At 35.7% G+C, this 19930-nt stretch overlaps 3 protein-coding genes across 3 annotated transcripts; all 3 read left to right on the top strand.

Moving 5' to 3' along the window:
- The first annotated feature begins 2381 nt into the window (after positions 1–2381).
- On the top strand, positions 2382–3359 carry LOC140037925 (uncharacterized). The gene has a single exon (XM_072083100.1). It carries the CDS (start codon positions 2382–2384, stop codon positions 3357–3359), a length of 978 nt encoding a protein of 325 aa, XP_071939201.1.
- Positions 3360–3428: 69 nt separating this feature from the next.
- On the top strand, positions 3429–5055 carry LOC113735861 (uncharacterized). Its single transcript, XM_027262838.1, has 2 exons — positions 3429–4255; positions 4344–5055. Exons 1-2 carry the CDS (start codon positions 3429–3431, stop codon positions 5053–5055), a joined length of 1539 nt encoding a protein of 512 aa, XP_027118639.1.
- Positions 5056–5173: 118 nt separating this feature from the next.
- Positions 5174–7479, top strand: LOC113735860 (replication protein A 70 kDa DNA-binding subunit B-like). The gene is made up of 10 exons (XM_027262837.2): positions 5174–5317; positions 5477–5684; positions 5728–5863; positions 5974–6098; positions 6198–6276; positions 6374–6503; positions 6590–6741; positions 6844–6964; positions 7037–7265; positions 7352–7479. Exons 1-10 carry the CDS (start codon positions 5174–5176, stop codon positions 7477–7479), a joined length of 1452 nt encoding a protein of 483 aa, XP_027118638.1.
- Positions 7480–19930: the final 12451 nt, after the last annotated feature.

The raw sequence follows: 19930 nt of genomic DNA, 5'->3' as shown, positions 1-19930 counted from the left end.
TCAAATGAAGGAGGCCCTAGGAACATACTACCCCTTTCCCCTGAAAATGAACACTTGATGAACAATGAACATTCTGAAATTATGCTGGACTTATTTTCCTTGAATTCAACTCTTATCAACTCTGAACAACCAGTTCAGAGAAATCTTGCTTGTAAAAGTAATTCTTTCCCTGCTATGCTTTCGGATTCTGTTTTACCCCCTCCTTACACAGGTACTACCTTACCTTGGCATATTCATTGTCTTTGTATCAGTGTTGAGCTTCTTCGTCCAGCCTATAAATAATGGATGCTCATCTTTATAGCTTGTTTCTGAGAACCTTTGGCCTTTCTTCACCAGGGTCCCTTTAAGGGACTTCGGACTATTTTTTATGGCTTACTCAGTCCTGCAATCCACAGGCATTCCTGGAAAGGATGTCGTCAGGTCTAAACCACCGGCTGGTCATTTGGAGATGGGAAGCAGCGAAGGGAATCCTTCTGCTGCTCCATCTTTTTGTCGACCTCGTACTAGGAAACGCAATATTTCTGAAACTGTAGCCAACAAGGAATCAGGTTGTCGTCGATTTCTAGACTCCCTTAGCCATTGGCTACCTTATATTCTGATTTACCTATATATCCATTCGACGCAACGCTCGTGTGCAAAATAAAACTGCAGCGATGGAGCGAGCCCCTTCAACTTCATATCTACCTCGTCTTGGCAATATTCCTTCCACATCTCTGGTGCTACCAGATGCTCCTGATTGTCAGCATTGTGGAGTGAAGAGGTTCCATTTGGAGCCTCCTACCTTTTGCTGCTCGGGAGGAGAGATCTCTATCGTCGCTCCTCCAATGCCTTATGATCTGAAACGTTTGTTCACTGGCAACGATGAAGAGAGTGCTCATTTCAGAAACAATGTTCGTACTTATAACAACAACCTTGGCTTTACAACCTTTGCTGCAAAGTATGACTCTGAGCTAACAAAGAACACGAAAGGTGTTTATACCTTCCGTGTCCAAGGCCAGGTCTACCACTTCCTTGATGGCCTTATTCACTTGGGCGAAAAACCATCTGGCATTCAATTATATTTCTTTGACACTGATGAAGAATTAGCAAAGAGGCTTGGTAACTCTGATAAACTGCGCGAAACCACTTTAAGATTGCTTATGCGCGTTCTTTCTGATAATCCTTATACTCGCTTCTTTAAAAGCCTTAGGGATGTTCCAAACGTTGACAACCTGAACATTGTCCTTAATTGTTATCCTTCCCTTGACCAGCGCGTTTATAATCTTCCCTCTGCCTCGCAAGTAGCAGCTATATGGACTGAGAGTGAAGATCAGCCATCTGATAGACGCGCTCATATTCAGGTCTATTCTCGCTCAGCTGGTAGCCATAGAATCCAGCATTATTATGGCTGTTATGACCCTTTACAGTACCCTCTCCTTTTCTCCCGTGGTGAGTGTGGCTGGCACCATGGAATTAAGAGACTTCACAAAAGGAAAAGAGGACAGGACTCCTGTGAGGGCGATATTACCCTTGATCCAGCTTCAGTTAACTCCTCATCAGAGTTAATTGATTTAGAACAGAGAGGCAAGTACATTTATCCCTTGTTATGAGCTACTTAATGCAGCCATTGCATTGTATCATCTAATCCCGTATAAACTATTTTTCATCTTTTTAGCTGCTGATCGAGGCAAAACAGAGGGTGATTCTGTATCGGTTAGGGAGTACTACTGTTATAGGTTTCAAATAAGGGACAATGATGAGTCAATGTTGTTACACACCCTTAGATTGCTACAGCAGTTTTCGGTTGATGGTTATGTGAAGATAGAAACATCTAGGCTTGACTTCCATAGACATCGGCAGAACAAAATACGCTCAGAAATTCTCCAAGGAGTTCTTGATAGTGTTTCTATTGGCCAAACTGCTGGTTCTAAGGTTGGTCGTAAGGTTATCTTGCCAGGTTCCTTTATAGGCGGGCCGAGGGATATGCGTCGTCGCTACCTTGATGCGATGTCGCTGGTCCAAAAGTACGGGAAACCGGACATTTTCCTAACGATGACATGTAATCCAGTTTGGAAGGAGATTCAAGAGAACTTGAAATACCATGAAAAACCTCAAGATCGGCCAGACCTTCTAGCTAGAGTTTTTAGAGCTAAGTTTGAAATGCTTAAAGCCGAGATCCTGAATAAGCAAATCTTTGGCGAAGTTTCAGCGTGTGTTTATGTGATTGAGTTTTAGAAGCGGGGATTTCCTCATGCCCATTTATTATTGATCTTAAAACCTGGTCATAAGCTACTTAACCCGGAGTCATATGACAAAGTTGTTTGTGCTGAGCTGCCCGACAAAGATCGCTTTCCTCACTTGTATTCTCTTGTTATCAAACATATGATAAATCTTGCCCTTGCATGAGAGATGGAACCTGCAAAAATCGCTATCCAAAGAACTTTTGTCCTCAAAGAACCCATGGTGAGGATACTTATCCATATTACAGAAGGAGAGACGACGGCAAGAGTATCAGAGTTCGCAGATTTACTCTTGACAATCGGTGGGTTGTGCCTTATAACCCTTACCTACTTGCTTTATTTGATTGCCACATCAATGTCGAAATCTGTTCAACTCTTAAACTCGTGAAATACTTGTATAAGTATGTTTTCAAAGGACATGATCTGGTGAGCTTTAAGATTATTTCTTGTGAATCAGTCAGTGATGTTGATGAAATAAGAGACTTTCAGAAAGGTAGATGGGTTTCACCTCCAGAAGCTTTTTGGCGCATTTATGAATTCAAACTCAGTGAAATGACTCCAGCAGTTTACACTCTTCAAGTTCACCTTCCAGACCAGCAATTTGTTTCCTTCAACAAGAATTCTGACCTGTTGCAATTACTGAGCAAAGTTGATTTTTCTAAAACAATGTTAACTCAGTTTTTTCACATGAACAGAACAAATCAAAGAGCGCAGGCCCTGAAATGCTTCTATAGAGATTTCCCTGAATATTTTGTCTGGTCTCCTAAATATAAAGAGTGGACTGAACGAAAACGTAGAAAAGTCATTGGCCGGATGGTGACTGTTAGTCCGAAAGAAGGAGAGAGGTATTATTTGAGGTTGCTTTTGACCCACGTTGCTGGACCGACGTCTTTTGAAGCCCTTTTGTCTGTTAACGGACAAAGATCAGCTTCGTTTAGAGAGTCCGCTTTAGCTCTCGGCCTTCTGCAGTCTGATGCGTACATAGAGGACACGCTTCAGGAAGCAGTGGCGTTTCAAATGCCATCCTCATTGCGTCTGCTGTTTGCCACTCTCCTTGTGTACTGTTCTCCGACAAATCCTAAGTCGCTTTGGGAGAACTTTGAACTTGACCTTTCTGCCGACTACCATCACCGACAGTAGTTCCATGGACTTTCTTCTCTTGAAATTAAAAGAAAGGTACTGCAGGATATAAACAGTTCGCTCGAACAAATGGGCAAAAGCCTTGCTCAATTTCACTTTGTCTCTGATGAATTTACCTCCAGCTATGCTAAAAGCCTAACAAAAGAGATTGAGAGTGAAAAAAGCTTAATCGTAGAACCTGAGGATCTATTGTTGTCTCACAAGCTGAACCCTCAGCAAAAACATGCCTATGATCTGATTCTAAGAGCATGCTTTTCCTTACAAGGACAAGCTTTTTTTGTTGATGGCCCCGGCGGGACGGGTAAAACTTTTTTGTATCGATCGCTCCTCGCCACCCTGCGCTCACAGAACCACGTTGCAATTGCAGTGGCAACATCTGGAATTGCAGCATCAATCCTTCCCGGAGGAAGGACAGCTCACTCGAGATTCAAGATACCGCTTGATTTCTCGAAAACTAAGACTTGTCAACTTAGCAAACAGAGCTCGATTTCAAAACTCCTGAGTGAATCTACGCTTATTTTGTGGGATGAAGCTTCCATGGCTAAACGGGAAACGATTGAAGCATTTGACGAATTGCTAAAAGATTTAATGGATTCAGATTTGCCTTTTGGAGGAAAGGTAGTTGTTTTCGGTGGCGATTTCCGGCAAACACTGCCGATCATTGAGCAAGCAACTAAGGAAGTTCTCATAGAATCGACCTTTCCCGTTTCTCCCCTGTGGTCTCAACTACACAAAATCAGGCTCACAGAAAACATGCGAGCTATGTTTGATCCAGGCTTTTCTCAATTCCTTTTAAGGGTGGGAGAGGGGAGAGAACCTGTCGACGATCAGGGCGAGATAACTTTATCCCCAGATATAGTTATTCCTTATGTAGATAAAGAGGTGTCTTTGAACAGGTTAGCTAGCCACATGTTATCAAATTCAGCCATTTTTATAGTTATTCCTTCTACTACCATTATTATTAATCAATCTTCTTATATACAGGTTAATAGAAAGTGTTTTTCCAGATCTTAACCTCTATACCCACGATCCTTGTAACCTGATAAATAGGTGCATCCTTGCTCCTAAAAATAGCTCTGTCGACGAGCTCAATGAAATGATGATTAAGAGGTTTCCTGGAAACCTTCAGACTTACATTAGCTCAGACAAGACTGTTGATCAGCGGCACCAAAGTGATTACGAGGACTTCCTAAATTCGCAAAATCCTAAAGGTCTCCCTTCTCATAAGTTGCTGTTGAAGAAAAACTGTCCACTAATGCTTCTAAGAAATTTAAACCCAGCTGAAGGTCTATGCAATGGAACACGGTTGATATGCAGAGATCTTGGACAGCACACAATTTCTGCCGAGATTGTTTTTGGCCATCACCGAGGAAAAACAGTTTTTATTCCAAAGATACCTCTTCGATCGCCTGACAGCGACAAAAATGGAATTCCATTCATACGAACACAGTTTCCTGTCCGCCTTTGCTTCGCCTTGACCATCAATAAATCGCAGGGTCAGACCCTTGACTACGTCGGAATCTATTTACGGGAGCCAGTTTTTTCTCATGGACAGTTGTATGTTGCTCTGTCCAGAGCTAGAACTGCAGCTAAAGTCAAAATTCTTCTTGTTCCTGGAACATTTGGAGGCACAAAAATAGATTGCAAGACTCGGAATGTTGTCTTTCATGAAATTTTTAAATTAGCTCAGGAATAGATCACTTTCTACTGAAATTATGCTACAACAAGGTGCTATTCAGCTTATTACTTCTTAGATGCTGTGTTCTTGGATATTTTATTCCTTTCACTTATGCAGCAACTTATGTGTTTACAGAATGGTTAACTTGCTGCCAATGCGAGATATTGTGCCTCATATGACAAATTGGAGCTGCGACATCACTGTTCAAGAAAGGCAGCAGATTACAAGCTCAATGGGCACACCAACAAGAAAGCAAAAGTTTGTTTTCTACGATTCAGAAGTTAGTCAGAACTGATACTCTGTTTTAGAAGTAATAGTTTAAATAGGCTGTTCATTTGCTTTCTTAATCCTGTGTTTCTTTCGCCGTTTTAAATAGGGATCGAGAGTCGAAGGAATCATCTTCAATGATGACATTCCTAGAATGAGCCAGATCTTGTAGATTTATAAAAAGTATAGAATCTCCAATGCTGAAGTCAGGCCTATACCATCAAAGTTCCAGACATCTGACCTTACAGTTCAATGGGTGATCAGTAGCAGGACTGTCATTGACAAAATTCCAGATGATGATGAAGTCATGCCTGTGAAATTCTGCTATTCAATGTTTACTAATTTAGTTCAGTACATGGATGACAAAACTAAATCAATGGGTGAGTCCTTCAATGCCTTACTCTTAATATGTTTACATCTCAGTCAACTTTTTAATAGTCAGCTTCTCTGAGTTATTCATAGATGTGCTGGGAGTAGTGATCAGTGCACTTGAGAGGAAAACAGTTACTAAAAACTCAAGGCAATCAGATGTTCAAAAGTTTGTTCTGCTTAATGAAGAGTAAGAGCTTTAAACTTCAGCTTAGCAAAAAACTTCACGCTACACCTCCTGCTCTTTCTCTACAACTTGATTTCCCAGTCTGTGACTCTTAGTTTTAATCCCAACTACAGATCACAGACAGTCCTGTTGTCTTTATGGGATAACTTTCTAGCTAATGAGGGAGAGGACATGCTATCTAAGCTTCACAGCTATCCTGTGATAATTGCTCGCAGAGTCAGAGTGAATAACTATAATGGTTTGCTCCAACCATTTATTCTTTCCATTATTTACATTTATCCTCCTATAGTCGCCTGCACCAGCTGTAATTCTTTCTCCATTTTTTTTCAATATATAGGAGTCGCACTTGGAACTTGGTTTGATTCAGCAATTCTTGTTGATCCGCCTATACAAGAAGCAAGAGAGCTCAAGAACTGGTACAATATATTTACAGTCATCATTCTGTACATAGTTTAGATCGCAATGCTATCCTGGCTTCCAGTTCTAAGATTTAAAATGTCTCCTATGGCACAGGGCTTTAAGGAACATTGACCTGATTAAAGAAATTGTTGGAAAAAAGGCCTATATTAAATATGATCCACAGCTGTCATTGAAATCAGACCAAAAAACAACTTGGATTTGTAACATAACTTCATCACAGAAGGTTTGTAACGAGCAAATTTTACCTCCTTTCGTACTTTTCCTGCTGTATGAACAATTTTTTTAGACTCTTGTTTGCTGGCCTTTCAGACTATATGGGTGAAGGCGCAGGTCTCTTTCAAACACATCTTCCAAAAATATTGGTACATGAGCTGTAAAAACTGTTGCCGAGCTACAGCTGCAGGCCATGAAGTTGTGTTTACATGTAACTCGTGCAAAGAGAAACATCCTGCAGTTCCTAGGTACTAAATAATATATGTTTCATATATTGCTTTCTGTTCAGTGTTATCTAATACTGATAAAGTCAATAAATGCCTCCCTGCTTACTGTGTGCCCCTTTTCAGATGCCGCTTTGATGTTGATTTAACTGATAGCACTGGTGTGATACCAGCTTCATTGTTTGGCGAATTGGCAGAAAAGCTATTGACATTTAATGCGCTGGAAGCAATGCAGCATTTTAATGAGGTTCTTACCTCGTAAGTCTTAGTACTTAAGATATTATACAATTTTTACTCTTGTTCTTTGTTTCCTTGACAGAATGTTGAACTGCCGCTAGAGTTTGTCCATAATGAGCTCAGCTCAAAAACCTTTCTGCTACACATCAAACCTGTGCAAGCACAGCTCGCCGATGCAAGACAGCGTTACACGATTTTATACTACTCTGAAATTGATGATGCTACCGCTTCTGCCCAGTTAGCAATGCAACCAAAAGATGGCTCTCCTTTTCCTACCAAAGAATCTGACACCATACAGTTGGGAACTCCAGGTATAGATCAAAATACCTGATTTCTGTTCTACACCTATCTGCTAAATTTATGCATATCCTGACATGGCACAAATTTATGATCGCAGGAGGAAATAGTGCTCGTTCAAAGATTTGTGTTCGACTTTCTGATAGGTTTGATGAGCCTCAAAACATTGAACCAGATGAGGATGAAAATGCAGAGTGCAGCTCTAGCAAGAAGCAAAAACTAAACTAGGTTGTTGCTGTGCCGTTTTGCATCCACCTGATCTTTAGATGCTGAGCCTAACCTGCTGTCCTCTATTTCTCCCAAAGTTTTTTGTGCAAACTTACAAGCCTTATTTAGGTGCTAACGAAACATGTGTTTTTGTCCATGGATACCCCTTAAACTTCTTTTTGTTCTACCAGCTCTTGTCTTTCCTACAAAGCTGCAATCAACATCAACTATGTATCTAGATTCGTGCTTTGCAGCTGTTATGTACTTGTTGCAGTGGCCTTTAAATTCAACTTCTGCTGTCTTCAGTTTATTAATTACCCTCCTGGTGGATGTGATATTTCTTGTGCATCAATTTTTCAGAATGCATTCCTCAGAACCTATTCAAGTCTTCCCCTAGACATAACTCTCTTATTAAATATCGCACCTGCTTTATGACCTGAACTTACTCTTCTCACCAGCTCAGGCTCGGCCATCTATTATCCGTAAAATATATAGTTGCTCAGCCTTCAATAAATTTAAGCCTAGACAACTTTTCCCTTTGGTCAACGTTAAATAATTTAACAAAGACAGATATGACAGATGATTGAGCCACTTGCTTGTGAAAAATGGGAGCCAGACTAAATATAAAAGCCTTGGGATCATTAAATTTCCTGTGAGCCATCCATTCTTTATATATACCTGCTACTTAAATAGAGTATACATCTCAACCAATTCACGGCTACAAGTTAACTTTTCCACTCCTTTCCCCCGACTTATCCCTACCGCTTGCCACTTTTCTTTGCTTGCGTATAGTTAGATCGATGGCAGAAGCATTAGCTACCCATGGATTAACAAACAGCAGCTCAATGGCCTGTTGTTTTCTGCTTAAATGCAACCACAAAGGCGAGGTATAATCATTCATTCATCTGCTGGACAATGCATGTTAATGATATGCAACACATTTACATATATTCATTTAACATTTCCTGTTCTTATCTCTAAATACACAGATTCTGCCAGCTGAATTCAAGCAATTACTTAACCAACACCGCCACAATACAATCATTCTCAGGCATGGAATTCATAAATGGCCTGTTGTCGTCGGCGATCGTTCATTTGAAGAAGGTTGGGATGAATATTGCCATGAAAATATCGCAACCAGACATGATATGCTGCTTCTGCGCCATATCGGAGATCTCGTCTTCAATGTCATCCATTTTTCCGAGCTGCAAAAACAAATTTACCTATCTTGGACAGTTCCATTGCCAAATTTATCGCTCTCTGGTGCTGACCATCCCCAAGGTCAGTTTATGCCTCACTTTATATCATGCAGTTGCTTGTACGAAAATTTCGTCCTGATTTATTATCTGCTAAATACCTTCTCACGCTGCAGATTCTGTAATACTTCAGCAGTCAGTTGCTTCATCAATAAAGCCCAATTTAGCCCAAAACCTCACTGACTCGGTTTCCTTCTACCAAACCTTTCATACAGCAACTCCAAACACATTGGTAATAAATCCTTACCCTACTTCTTTCTCCTCCTCTTACTGCACTGCTATAAACAGACTCTATACATTATGTATTCGAATTTAACTTTCGTCCATTTCTATTAGAAAATCCCAAGATTCGTCGATCACTTTGTTAATGAACAAAGAACTCCAACGCTTCTCATTAGGACCGGAGAAAATCTTACAGAGATTGGTGTAAAAGGGAAAAAACTAAAAAAAAATTGGAGAAACTTCGTTCTCCAGCATCGGTTGCAGCACAATGAGATCCTTGTGTTTGTTCCAGAATCGGCAACTACGTTCACAGTTTTAATATTTGATGATCGTGGAGTTGAGAGGATCTTTCCATGGTCTTGCATCTTCACAATTTTTTCTAATTGTCCTGCTTTTACCTAGATTAAGCAGCATCCTTTTCTCTGTAAAAAAAATCGCTTTTCTCTTGAAGCTTTTTATCAGACATGGTCGGAATTTTTTTCCCCTTCGAGCGCACTATACATTCCTACTAAATATAACTGCATTACAATGAATTTATGCATGCGACAACTACATTTCAAATACCTAACATCAACCTTTGCCACTAATTTTCTTCGCATACTTATCAATTAATTTTATTGACTCTGCCATGAAACTCAACTCCACAAACAAATTTCCACCTTTCCATACATCGACTGGTTAATTCGTTCTCCCAACAATAACTTCATTTAGAAAACATTTCCATTCCCTGTGAAGAAACAATAAATTTCAATTGCAAGACATTTCCATAGAATAAAAAAATTGCAAACTATTGAACATCATCGGAGTCAATTCTTATTGTAAATTTAAAAACAGCAAAAAATGATCAACCTTCCACAGGAAAATTGAAAAAATTTAATAACCTTTGCTCGTTGTTTAATCTTTTTAGATCTCTCATTTACTTCTCCCAACGCTTTGCCACGTCTCTACATAAAACAAAACCATCCTGATGAACTTCAATTTTACTCGCCTCGATTTTTCCTATTCAATCTTTTTCTCAACAACATGATGAATGCAAACTTTTATTTACTCACTTGTTCTCTTGCAACATTGCTTACTTCAAAGCTTACTCATTTTTTTAGCAACTAACTCTAACGCAATACATAATTTATGATATTTTCGCTTGTAAATATGGGCATTTTTTCTGGGCATCATGAAATTAACACCGCGCATTGCGCGGTGAACCCCTCCTAGTGAGTCTTAAAGCTCTCAAATTAGAAGGTAAGGAAAAGTTTATCAATGCAAACGTAATGCCAAATCTACAAATAAGGAGTCCTGATACATTGCAATCATTAGTATAAACAGTCATAAAATGAGCATACATAATACATAAGCTTAAAAAAAATAAAAGCATTTGCATTGAAATTTAGCATGGAACAAACAAGTTCAATATTCGGCAAAACACTATAAGGAAGACAACTAATTATAAGTAACATTTTTACAAATCAACGTACTATACACACTTAAGACACGAACAAAAAAAGCAAGTTTAGTTTAGAAAAACCACTGTACACTAACAAATCAAATTCACAAGTGGTGAATAGTGTACTTGGTGTATTGGAAGCCTTCAAGTAACCATTTTTTCTTTTTGTCTTTCGGAGTTGAGAAAGAATTATGTCACATTTGGATAATTAGACCACGAAATAAAAAGGGTCATTGATGAATCATGGATAAAATGGCAAAACAATCATACGATGATTGAATAAGTAGTTTAGCTCGTTATTTATTTGCAAACGTATAGTCGTTAATTTCAATACTAAGTTCAAGAAATAGCAGTGGCCTTACAAATATTTTGGGGTGTCACAAACAAGGAAACAAAAGGATATTGGTATTTTTCAGAAACAAAAAAGAGTGAGATTAAAGCTGGGAAATGCTAAGAAGTCAAGGAGAAGATGCATGGTAGTTTGGGTTGGGCCTTTAAGAAGCTTTTAACATGAGGGATAGATAGATAGGCCTGCTGGGTCAACTTCAATGAATCCAAATCTACTAGAAAAGCATTATTTCTTGGTCATTACTTCATAATTATAGTACAAAAGGGAAAATCATAAGAAATAATGATAAGGGTACTATCCTCTTATTTCATGAGTTTTACTATACTCTTATTGAATCCAAAAGTTATAGTTTTACCATTTAAATTTTCTTCTAATTGTTGTAGTTTTGCATCTTATTCAACATGCTGTCTAGCTTTTTGCTTTCATTGGAACTATAGCAACAATTGAAAAAGCATATTCATCTAGTTTACAAAGTTCCAACAAATAAAAATGAAATGAATTTTATAAACAGTGAAAAATTCAGCAAGTTTATATCTTTTCCTGACTTAAAAAAATTGCAACAATTGAAAACAAGAGAAATAGATACTTATGAAAATTCTTATGCATCCCATAAACCAGCTAATTTTTGGCGGTTCATCAATCTTATCTTGTTGTTTTTTTTTTGGCACCCCTTTTTTATTTGATGAATGTCTTTTCTATTTGTTACTATAGTCCAACTGAAAACTATTGCTGAATAGCAATTGCGATGACAACTGGAAGACACAAAATTTAAATGTTGAAGCTCAAATTTTGGGATTCAAGGAAGGACAAAAGTTTAGAGACAGAAAGATTATTAGGATTCATAATCAAAATCAATATGACATTTTCATTTTTGTACGGTTCCTGTTATGAAAGCTAGGATCACTTGACTTGTTGATTTAAAAAAAAAAAAAGAAAAGAGAAAGAATGAGCACTAAAATTGATCAAAAATCAAATTTCCTTTTTTGTATGGGATGCTAAAATTTTTTTATAAATGACTAACAGGACCTATAATTTATATTATTTTCGTTTCTTTTACATTTTTTTAAAAGTGAAGAAAAGATATATCGGTTGCAATCTTGATAAATGCAACTAATTAGAACTTTCCTTAGTAGATAACATTAATAGGATGACATTCTACAATTAAGATTTAGAAATATGGCCCTGTTTGATAATCCAATTCAATACTTAAATTTAATGAATTCAACTATTAACCTATTCAGACTGTTTGATAGCTAAAAATTAAGTATCTAAATTAATTAAGTAGCACTGAATTTTCTAAGCAAAAGTTGCTTCTAAAATTAAGTGATAAACTATTCACTTATCACTGAATATGATATGTACTCAAATGTATTAGATTTAATACTTAATAATTCAATAACTTAATGGATTCAAACTTTAGATTTCAAATTTCAGACTTCAATTTTATCAAACGTACCAATTCCAACATTTTATTGGAGCGAAGAGTGTAATAGAGCAGAGAGTGTAATAGAGCGGAGTCTAGTACCATTGCAATCATTAGAATAAATAGTCATAAAATTAGTGTACATTATAATTTTTACATAAGCTTTAAAAAAGGAAACAATTGCTTTGAAATTTTGCAGGGAAACAAGTAGTTTATACAAAGAACTTTAGTACCAAGTGTGCATTTAATAAAGTTGAAGTTTAAAAACTAAAATTTGAAATCCGAAATTTAAATCCATTAAATTATTGAATTGTTAAATATTAAATCACCTTCCAAGCCATTCATGTCTACTTTCAAACGGAAGAATAGGAGAACCATTCTAATACATGGAACACCAAACAAGCTGCAAACAGCAATGGATATTAAGGCGAATGCACCAAATTCCAAATAAAAAAATGTTGGTACTTGGACAACGGTGAGAACAGCAGCAAAGAGGCCAGCCCTTAAGGATCTTCTGCATAAATAGAAGGGGTCTCTGTTCTTCTGTGCCGATACAGCAAGTGATCCCACTGAATGGATGCGTATCTCATGCAAGTAGTTCCTGGATTTGCATGTGAATGATGTAATATGCACTTTTTTCTTGTTTTCCTGAGTTAAAATGGTCTTGTTGTGTAAATCAGACTTTGTCAATGGTGGGAAAAGAACAGAACAAGTTTTTTAGTTGTTTATTGAGAAAAAAAATTCAATGTTCACGGTGGCGTCCCTCCCCCGTACACGGGGTTTGCCAAAAAAAAAAAAGTATTACATCACATTCAGTAAAAAGTAAATAACTTATCATTTATTTTTGGGAGTAAGTTTTGCCTAGAAAATTCAATGTCATTTAATTAATTCGGATACTCAATTTTTTTTGTTATCAAACGCGTCTGAACATGTTAAGATCTGAATTTATTAAATTTAAATATTGAGTTAGGTTATCAAACAGGGCCTAAGTAAGGTAACCGATTACAAGTAACACTTTTACCAAGCAATGTAATATACACACTTAAAATAACAACAACAAAAAAGAATTTTAAAAAACTACTGTAGATTAAGGGAAGATCAAACAAATAGTCCCTCACATATTAGTTTTGTACTTTTTACGTGTCTTACATATGAAATAATGATTTTTCATCTCTCACATATTGAATTTGTACCTCTCATCTCTCTCACATATTGAATTTGTACCTCTCATCTCTCTCACATATAAAATGAAAATTTTTGGTCCCTTACAAATAAAAATGCACTTTTTTAGTCTCTCAACTCATTTCTATTCATATTCTTATTGAAAACAAAAAATGATGTGTATTTCATGTCTCACAAACATTAGAGACAAAATAAAAAATCACAAAGATAAAGGGGAAAATGTCCCTTACATTTCTTTCTTCTTCGTCATACTTTTCAAGCCAAAAATGTGACAATAGACATGGTTGCCTCCGGCCATTGTGTTGGCGGTGTTGCCATGGATCGCCACCACTTTCAATCACACAAATTTCACTGAAATTCAACTCCCCACTCAAAATTTCATGCAGAAACTAATCTTGATATTAGTTTTTTGCAAAAAAAAAAAAAAAAAGGAAAATTTTGGATAAAAATAGAAAAATACACTAGCGGGCAGAATTTGCCACAACTAATATCTAGAAAAAAAAAAGCATTAGTTTTTTTTCTATTAGCTGTATGAATTTAGAAAAAAGCACGAAACTAATATCAAAATTGAATTCTACCTGCTAGTGTTTTTTCCATTTTTTTTATCCATATTTGTTTACTTTTAGATCAAAAACTAATATAAAATAGATTTTATGCAAAAAAACTAAGTGAGAAACCAATTTTTGGTGAAATTTTGTGATTGAAAGTTGTGCCGGTCAATCGCAATATTGCTAGTGCGATAGTTGGAGGTAACCATGGCTACTACCTCGAGATTTTTCATCTTGGCAAGAATATGAGTAAAAATGAGTTGAGGGGCTAAAAATTTTTCATTTGTGAGGAATGAGAAGTTATCATTTTATATGCGAGGGATAAAAAATTAATATTTTATATATAAGGGATGTAAAAGGTACAAAACCAATATGTGAGGAACAATTTGTTTGATTTTTTGCAGACTAATAAATCATACTCACAAGTCAAATGCTGAATAGTATACTTGGTGCATGGGAAGCCTTCAAATAACCTTTTTTTTCTTTTCTATTCTTTTGAGTTGAGGAAGCATTATACCACACTTGAATAATTAGCCTATGAGATAAAAAGGGCAGTTGAAGAATCATGGATAAAATGGCAAAAGAATCATACAATGATGGAGTCAATATATTAGCTCGTTATTTATTTTAAACTGTATATTGGGTCATTTCAATGCCAAGCTAAAGACGTAGTAGCAGTGGCCTTACAAGTACTTTGAGGAACCACAAGGAACGAGACAAAAGGACATTAAAATAAAAGATAAATAAACAAAAAGAGTGAATTCAAAGCTGGGAAAATGTTAAGATGTTGAGGAGAAGATGCACGGTGGCTTGGGTTGTGCCTTTAGGAAGCTTTTAGGAAGGGACACATAAACATAGGCTTATAAGGTCAATTTGAATGTGTCTAAGCCCACTAGTAAGTTCTTCTTTTTGGTCACTACTTTATGATTAGAGCGCAAGAGGGAAAATGGTAATAAATAATGTCAATGGTATTGTCTTCCTGTTTCACAAGTAACTTCCTTCATGTTTCATTTGTCATCAGCTTTCTTATTCTTAAATCTGTAAAGAAATTTGATTAAAGTTACATAGGATTTTGGATGAATCTATAGTCAACTGGGAACGTTGGTGGGGTTCAATGCCTTATTCATCATCCTTGTTTCATTAATTATGATACCCTATCCAAATAATTTGTCTATGGTACGGGACTAATGTATTTGATAGAAATTGTTATGTAGGTCATATAAAAATTAACCTTCGACATCATAATAAAACATATTTGTATTACATGACCATCATAACCAGAACAAGTAATTACTCCTCCGCTTACCAAACAAGTAACCTAATTAAGTAGTATTTTCCACTTTATAGAGATTAAATTTTTTTTCTTTTGAGGAATCAAATTCCATCTTAGATGCTAGACACGTTCAGGAACCTAAAGAAATCATCCCGCTAGCTTTTTGCATATGAAATCATCTCCTAAGTTTTTGCTAATTGTTTGATAATCAGTTAGCGACTCGAAAAACGTGCAAGATTGAGGAAACATGAAAACCTCGCTACCATAATCAAATTGAATGTAGTCACTAGTAAACTTGCAGTAATTGAGCCAATTCCACAGACCGAAAAACCATATGCATTTCCTGAGGATGGCTTTCTTCTAAGAAACAATCCCAGGCCAAAATTTCGCTATTTGAACTTTGTTGAAACACAGCAAAATTTTTAAAGTTTGCAGCAGGTTAAACAGATGAACAGTGCATCTACTACACATATGTTAATATCTACATTGTTCAGTTCTGTTTCTAAACATGTAATTTTAGTATCTAACTTGTTTCGCTAATAAGAATTTTTAATGCACCGAGATTGCATGTCTTGCATCACAATAAAAGATTTTTCAGAAGGTGTGTATAATCCTTTCTTTCTTTCTAAAACTCTGCTCATTGAAAGTCAGGGACAAAGTTAATAGTTAGTCAGATTAGCCTAAAAACACAAGAAAAAAGGGTAAAATGCATCTGTCAGACGCATCCGCCATGAATGACGGCGTTAAAATTTCTAATGCGTGCACTAAGTATTCAAATGAGTTTGAGTTTGGTAATTTTAACCACACAAGAACATATGTATTGTTGGAATAGTTTGTCAAATGAAATAGAAATGTAGCTTGTTGGAACAAAGAAACTCAGAACCTTTGGACAAAACTAGAAACAAAAATGAGTTTGAGTTTTGTAATTTTAACCACACAAGAACATATGTATTGTTGGAATAGTTTGTAAAATGAAATAGAAACATGGCTTGTTGGAACAAAGAAATTCCGAACCTTAGGACAAAACCAGACACAAGATCCGTGAGTGGATCCTTGAGGTTGAGGATCCCTCTGTGGATCCAGATCTGGCTATGGATCTAGGCTTGGTGAGCTGAATTCTAGCAACGGATTGAGTCCAAGGAGCTCTGTATTCTGTGGTCACAATGTGCAAAGCAAATTTGGTTCCAAGCAAGAGTGATCCGTCCGAGACGCTGAGGCTCTTTTAGCATAGTGGATCCACGACCAGATCCGCAATTGTGAAGGTGGATCCATCCGCAAAAAAGTTTCTGAAATGGTTTTGACACTTTCTATCGAACAAAGGATGTTAAGTGCTGCCTCTTTTTTTTTTTTTTTTTTTGTCAAATTAAGTGCTGCCTCTTGATGTCCACGAATGTGCATAAAAAGTGTGAAATAGCGGTTGAATAGCTTGTGACCGTTTGTAATTTTCACTATAAAACAAATGACAAATCTCTAACAAATCAAACTACTAGAACTTTCGATCTTTTCTCTGTAAGAGGAAATTGTGATCACATGAAGGAAATTAAACCAAGTTATTTTTGTATTTTAGTTCCCTAATTCTTTTTGGTATCTTATTTGTTTAGTTTCCATATTAGATTAGGAAATCTCAAATCAGTTTCCAAATAAGTTTTGGTTCACAATTATATTTGTTTTAGAGTCTATAAATACTACCACTCCAGTAGATTATTAATTGAAGTGGAGAGTTGATTTGAGTCTAAAGATTAGACTTGAAAGAAAATCTTATAATTGAAATTTGTGAATTGTTGTGAGCGAAAGGATACGACTTAGTATTTGTTACTATTAAGTTTTGAGTAAAATAAATTATTGAATATTTATTCTCCTCCTCTTTTCATATATTTTTATATATGTAAAAATTACTTCCGCTCATCGCGCGGGATTTTTCGTGCCAACACCACCACAAACCATTTAACCATATTGACTCACAAGTCACAGCTGATTGCATGCATCGACCCAGAGCCTAAAGGTGAAAGTTCATATGCACTTCCAGCATCTTTTTCAATCCCACCAAGAGTGCATTATTGAACTGGTCCACTGAGTGAATTATTGCTTTAGACTTTAGGGCATAGACACAGTTTTAAAATTTAAAATGCATCTAACAAAATGCGTCTAGCTGTCTGCCATGGATGACTATGGTTGTAAGTTTCTTTTCAATCATGACCATTAACTGTTCAGGACCATCCCTGCCCCTTGTCCATTTGTCATCATCCTTCTTTCTCTTGAATCTGTCAAGAAATTTGATTAATGTTATGTAGAAATTGGATGAATCTGTAGTCAACTGAGTAACAGTGGTGGGGTTTAATACTTTCTTGATCATGCTTGTTTCATCAACTATGATACCCTATCCGAATGATTTGTCTATACTATATGACTAATGTATTTGATAAAATCTATTACATAGACATGTAAAAATTAAATATCAACATTATAATAAAACATATTTAAATTACATAACCACCATAATCAGAACAAGTAGTTATTCCTGTACCTTCATAGAGCGGTATTTTCCACAACATAGAAATTGAACTTCATTTTTTTTTTTTTTTAAAGAATCGAATCCCATCTGAAGTGGTCAATTTTAGACGTTCAAGAACCTAAAGAAATCATCCTACAAGCTTTTTGCACAAGAAATCATCCCACAAATTTATGTTAATTGTTTGATACTAAATTAATTAACGACGGACCTTGCCTGCCCTCCTCCCTCCCAAAAATTTTTCGAAACTTCTATATAGAGTACTAGATTTAAGTTTGAACTCTATAATTTTACCCCGACAGCAAGTTTCTTTTGATCAATTAACATGTTTATCTCCAATAATTTCTCATTTAATTTCTCTTTAAAAATGTGTTTTTATAATAAGTCATTCTAGTTTCCTTATATATACATATATATATATATATATATATATATATATATATTAAATTTCATTACTATAACTTTAATGTATTTAATGCATCCTTACGTTAGTTATGACACGGAAACAAATAATTGAAAATAAAAGGAAATTTAATCATGTTAAAAATTATATTTGCATATGATTGATTTAATGTATTAGTCAAAAGCTAACACCTAAACAAACAAGCAAGCATTGATCTTTTCCCAAATTCGTTCGACTCATCTCAAACATCCATCCTTCCCAATTGGATAACAATGGTGGGGTTTAATACTTTCTTGACCATACTTGTTCCATCAACTATAACAACCTATGCGAATGATTTGTCTATACTATAGGACTAGTGTATTTGACAAAAATTATTACATAGATAAAGTAAAAATTAACCTTCAACATCATAATAAAACATATCTAAACTACATAACCATCATAATTCCTCTACTCTCACCAAACAAATTACCTTATCGAGCAGTATTTTCCATTGTATAGAAATTAAACTTTCTTTTTGTTTTTTCTTTATAGAATCGAATTCCATCTTAGGCGATCAATTCAGGCACTTTTTTTTTTAGACATCCAGGAATCTAATCAGCCCACAAGCTTTTTGCTCAAGAATCATCCCACAATTTTTTGTTAATTGTTTGATAATCAGTTAATAACTCTTAAACAGTGCAAGACTAATGAGACATGAAACCTCACTACCATAACCAAATTGAATGTAGTCACTTGTACACACATGCACTGCGCCTACGACCTGTGGACCAAAAGTTATATGCAATTCCCTAGTTTTTAAGTTCTACTCCTCTCCTGTTAACAAAAATTAAAAAGAAAAAATAAGAGTAGGAGTAGATTAAAACTTATCGTATTTAAAAAATAACAAAAAATAAAAAATTTATCAGAATGTGTGCTAAAACCTTTATCCCTTTCTAAATCTCTGCTCAATGAAAAATAGGGACAAAGTTAAAAGTTAATCAAATTAGTCTAAAACAAATTTAAAAAAAAATCTAAAATGCATCTAACAAAATGCGTCTAGCTGTCTGCCATGGATGACTATGGTTGTAAGTTTCTTTTCAATCCCATCCAAAGTGAATTATTAAAATGGCCCACTAAGTTCATTATTGGGTTTGTTTGGAATGGTAAATTATTTTAAATAATATTTTACTTGTATCATAAACACATTTTTCAATCCATATTTTTATATTTTTAACCATTTTTTTTATCTCATATACATCATATCACAAAAAATGCTACAGTAATTATTCCAAATAATATTTCAAATAATACACTATCCAAAGATTCAGTCAAGCTTTTATGCGTTTCAGACTCTGCTTAGTTGTTTTCTTCGTGCAAGTCTGTCTACTCGTGAAGAAGAAAGTAGAAAAAGTTAGCATATAACAAATGAGTGTAAATGCAAACTGTAGTTTTTCAATGCCAGCCCAATTAGTAAATGCAAGCTGTTGTTTTTCGGAGTTAGATGCTGAGAAATTGAACTCTAGCTTCCTTTTTTTTTATTTTTATTTTTCCTTTTCTCGATGGAATTGAATTCCACCTTAGATGTTTACTGTCAAAAAAAAAAAAAAATTTCCACCTTCAACGGTCAATTCACAATTCACACATTGATCCTTCGTAGACATTCAAGAACATTGAAAGTCATCCCATATTATTGGCTTTTGTTTAAGAAACCGTCCTACTAGCTTTTGCCCGAATATTTGGCATCTGATTTTTTACTCAGCAGTAAGATGATTTTAATCTTCTAAAAAAAAGTAATATTTGGGAATTAATTGGTACATATTATTTATTATCTCTGTCATCTGGATTTTCTAGCTTTAGGAAGCTAAATGAAGTAGTACACTT

This window comes from Coffea arabica, chromosome 3c (assembly GCF_036785885.1).
Source record: "Coffea arabica cultivar ET-39 chromosome 3c, Coffea Arabica ET-39 HiFi, whole genome shotgun sequence".
NCBI classification, from domain to species: Eukaryota; Viridiplantae; Streptophyta; class Magnoliopsida; order Gentianales; family Rubiaceae; genus Coffea; species Coffea arabica.
This window is presented reverse-complemented; position numbering and strand designations above follow the sequence as displayed.